General features: G+C 41.9%; 1 protein-coding gene across 1 annotated transcript in view; it reads left to right on the top strand.

Annotated features, from left to right (window-relative positions):
* Nucleotides 1-101: 101 nt before the first annotated feature.
* LOC109958455 (sphingosine-1-phosphate lyase 1-like) overlaps nucleotides 102-4,660 on the top strand; it is a 13,605-nt gene continuing 9,046 nt past the window's right edge. Inside the window, exon 1 of the mRNA XM_020597109.1 lies at nucleotides 102-272. Coding sequence (XP_020452765.1) covers nucleotides 261-272 — 12 coding nt within the window. The 5' untranslated portion in view covers nucleotides 102-260. The remainder of the gene's footprint in view (nucleotides 273-4,660) is intronic.

Here is a 4,660-nt window from a genome sequence, read left to right as displayed (position 1 = left end):
AAAATCAGGGTATCCGCCGCTGACAGCAGTAATTTGTTTCATTACACTTAGCCACAGCATTGTCAGATCTACACATGCGCAGGCGGCGCAGCTATATCAGCTCGTTCAGTACCTACTTCCTGAATCAGGGCTAGCTCGCTGCTGTGCTTAATAGTAGCATGTAGGTGAGAAGCCGAAGACTTAAAACAGGCTGCTGGAGGTGACTTTCCCAAGTGGCAGACAAAAAAAGTGGACTTTTGTTGAAGGTTGGCCTAGACAACATGGATTACTGGGTAGGTGTAATTTTACTTTAGTCTGTTTTCTCACTTTACATGGGCCTACAGTGTGATACACGGGTCGATGGCAAGACGCCTAAAGAAGCAGAGACCTGTTTATCGGCACTGAAGTGAGCTAGTGGGCCGACTTGTTTTTACTGTCGGGGATGCTCTAAGTGGGTAAACAGCTGACTGACAGTTTGACTGTGACTCTTGTTATAAAAAACTTACCATCCAGATTTATTGGTGCTTTTAGAGAAATATTTAAACTTCCTCTATACTATTATCTGTGAAGTGGGACATTACATGAGCCACATTGTGTTTTCCCATACGTACTTTATTAAGTTAGGCTTATATCACAAAGAAAGTAGCAGTGCCACCCGGACATAACTGCATGTTACCTTTCTGATATGTCAGATCTGATTTCTGTTTTAATGAGGTGTCTATTAGTGAAGAGTACTTCCTTTGTAAAAGGGTCAAAGCTCCTCCCTGTTGTTAATTGTGGCACACTGTTTAAAATTGGAGATCCTGTTCAACATAATCCTGCAGGAAGTTTAAACAAAGCTTTACGCCTGGTATGGCCACCAGAGAGCTGTGGAATTTTGTGTGGTTTTCTTTTAAAGGAGCAGAATCAGCTTTTGCTGATGGCAGGACATCAGCAGCAGAAAGATGAAAGACTGACGGCGGCTCATCTGACACAGATCTGCTGTCTGTGCACAATTAAACACCACACTTTGCGTCACTGTCTGGACTCCTCTAGGTCATGTAAAGGAGGAGACGTAAATATCAGTCTGTGTCACTATAGCTCAGAGGCTCTGCAGGCAGGCAAAGAGAACTTTACAGGCACTTCAGCTTGACTGTTTCTCCCTGGATGATCTGTGGATCTCTCTTTGAATGTAATCAGAGGTGATGTTTTGCTCATAGTCTGTTTTTTTCTTTGATGTAACCAGGAGCAGCCACCTCACACCCAGTACATTTCCATGATAATGTGAGCTCCCCTCTGAGACAACAAAAGCTCTCCTTACAGAATACTCAAATGTGAGGGGGAGCAAAGGAACGGGCGTCAGCTGCTCAACAATGAGGCAGACAATACTGGTACAAGAGTCTTTGTGTGAACTTGGTTTAAGTTTTCCTGAGGCAAAGATAGCACTGAATAGTGGGTGGACACCAAATGTGTTGGTAACAGAGGTCTGGACCCTAAGGGGCAGACTTGCCTTGTTGTTGGATAACGCCATTTGATAATTTCTTTATGACAGACATGTAGCAGCAATCACCTATACCCCACCTTTACATATAAGTACTACTCCTGTTAGGAACACTCAGGCAAGGTTCCCAGTCAACTTATGTTAATGGCTTGTTTTCCAGTGCTTTCCTGATCTCACCAAACCTGTATGAGAACATGTTGTCCAAACAGACAATGGCAAGAAAAACTATGTAAATCCTTTGGAATGACCTGCATTTCTGTGTTAATTGGTCATAAAATGTGATCTGATCTTCATACAAGTACAGAAAAACGGTGTGGTAAATTAATAACACACACAGTTGTAATATTTTATGTGCTGGTAGAAAAGTAAGTGAACCCTTGGATTTAATGGTTGAGTGTCCTTTGGCAGCAAAACCCTCAAACTACACTGTTTTGTTGAGGTTAAATAGCCAGGTTTTGCAGTTGTTGTCCTGTGCACACTACTACTACTACTACTACTACTACTGGTGGTTAACGTGTTGGCAGCTCTTGGCTAGAACAATTTCTCACCTTTACAAAGAGAAAATTTTGATTTGTTGATTTGATTTTGATTTGATTTATTCTTTCAAGCATGTAAAGACAGTTGATATGTCAACATTTGAAACATGCAATCGACAACACTGTGTATTATTTAAAGTAAATTGTGTGGGTGAGAGTCTTATCATTAGCCAGATATATGACGCATACTGTAGGCCCATGAAACATAGTTTAAATCTACAATAGTACTGAAAACTCTATTGCTGAGTTTTGTAATTTTCTGAAATGAACCTCTGGTGCAGAAAATCCTACACATGGAATAAGCTGACGTGGACTACATTCAGCTCATTCACATTATGATCAAAACTTAGTGGGAAATACCATCTTTGAGTTTCAAGTTGTTATTTTTTTTTTACAGCTTGAAATTCAGATTTGCCTGTCATTATAAATTCTGTAAAAGTGGCTTGAAAAGACAAGGTTTTACATCCCTGGCACGCACTTACAGTTGTTTCAGTGGTCTTTATCTGAAACTGCCAATGTGGAAATGTAAGTGCTTGCGGCATAGTGTACATGCGAGAATGAGGTTACCCTGCGAGCAATGCGAGGGTTCTCAGGGTTGTCTTTGACAGTAATCGTGAGTCTGTATTCAGCCACTCGCTCTCTGTCAAGCGGCCTGTTCACTTGAACCACACCTGTCTGGAGGCAGAGAGGGGAAGAAAGAAGTCACATCTGTGTTCAGAGATCCATTCCTTACATTATGATATGGTTTTAAAATCTGAATCAGAAAATCAGAATCAGAATCTGCTTTATTGGCCAGGTGTGACGGACACACAAGGAATTTGTCTCTGGTACATCGACTTTCAATGTGCAAACAGTAAGCCAGCATAAGGCAGTGTAATATAACAAAATAAGCAGTATTAACAGCAACATTGACAGCAACAAACAGTGCAAACAATGCTGAATAAGCAGTATAAACAGACGGTAAACAATGCAGACAACAAAGGAATGTTTGTTGAAACGAGATAAATAGGGATTAAAATAGAGTACTTAAAACTAGAGACCTGTACGGATCTGTATAATCTGTACAATGTATATATACACAGGTGTTGCACTGAGGGTTATTGTCCAGTCATACTGTCGTTGGTTAAGTGTTCATCGGAGTGATTGTCTGGGGAAGAAACTGTCCTTGTGCCTGGTTTTCTTGGTGCACAGTGACCTATAACGCCATCCAGAGGGGAGGAGTTCAGATTGTGTCCGGGGTGTGAGGGGTCTACAGTGACCCTCTCCACCCCCCTTTTCACCCGTGAGGTGTACAGGTCCTTCATGGAGGGCAGGCTGACACCAATGACCTTTTCTGCAGTCCTGACTGCATGTTAGCCCAGCTAGCTGGATAGCAGACTCCGGGATGTTGTCATTTAGCCATGTCTCCGTAAAGATGAAAACACAGCAGTCCCTCACATCACACCGCGCAGATCTCAGGAGCTGTATGTGGTCTATTTTGTTGTCCAGTGAGTGTACATTGGCCATAATGAGGGATTGCATCACGGGTCTGTGTGGGGTGTGGGCTAGCCTGGATGCCTCCATGTTTGCCCTGCTTCTGTTTACACTCAACAACACTTCCGATGCCTCCTCTCAGAGGGTGATGTATGGGGTGATGTAGCCGGCATGTCCGGTGATGTCATAATCCGCCAGAGAAGCCCCAGGCCTTGAAGTTCCTCTGCAACTTTGTGGTCCAAGTTGAAATGTTTTTACTTATTTCCTAAATCCACAAGGCAGTGGCGACTGTATCTTGAGCGCAACGTAAATGTTGAGCTACGTGCACCAGAACATAAACACGACAAATGCAAACACACACTATAACACACATTTTTAGGCACACAACTCGTAGAGAGAGGGGCAGACATATCCAGACATGTAAGGCCTGCATTAGACCAATTCAGTTTCCAGTTGGTGACTTGCAGAGTACACATCTCCAGTTTGCAGCATGTGAAAATGAGCAGAAGAGTTACAATAAGCCAAACTCTGGATCATATCTTTGCTGAAAATGAGACAGAGGACACAGAGCAGCATAGCAATACAGATGAGCAGGTTTCTGAGGAGGAAGACAATGTAGAGTATCAACTTGGTCAGAACTTTTTAATCTCAACTACACCCCCCCCTACTAAAAAGTCCTCTCTCACTCATTGGTTGAACTGATACTGTCAAAATGAAAACTCTACCTCAAATCAACTACCTGTTTCCCCACAACATCCACAGATAAATGGTTTAAATCACTTGATTATATAACTTCACAATTTTATTGGGGAAAAACAAGAAACCCAAAATTTCTCTATCTACACTCCAAATGAACAAATCACTAGGTGGCCTAGAAGCACCAAACTTCCAATATTACTACTTGGCAAATCAGCTACAAATATTTAGTCAAATGGATTCAGAAGGACAGTTGCAACCGTACATGGATAGAATTAGAGCAAAATTACTCCAAAAATAACTCAAATAACTCAGTTGCAGACCTTCCTTTTCTACCAAACTCTATTAAGAAAATGAATTACTGTAAGAACATCACAATCCTTTCAACTCTGACAAATAATGTCATGTACTGTTTACATTCTCAGTTTGCACGTGCATAATTGCACATTGACTGTTGACTGCTGCACATGCTGCTCCCATGCAGCATACATTCTCT

Source organism: Monopterus albus, unplaced genomic scaffold (assembly GCF_001952655.1).
Source record: "Monopterus albus unplaced genomic scaffold, M_albus_1.0 scaffold3.1, whole genome shotgun sequence".
In the NCBI taxonomy this organism is placed as follows: Eukaryota; Metazoa; Chordata; class Actinopteri; order Synbranchiformes; family Synbranchidae; genus Monopterus; species Monopterus albus.
This window is presented reverse-complemented; position numbering and strand designations above follow the sequence as displayed.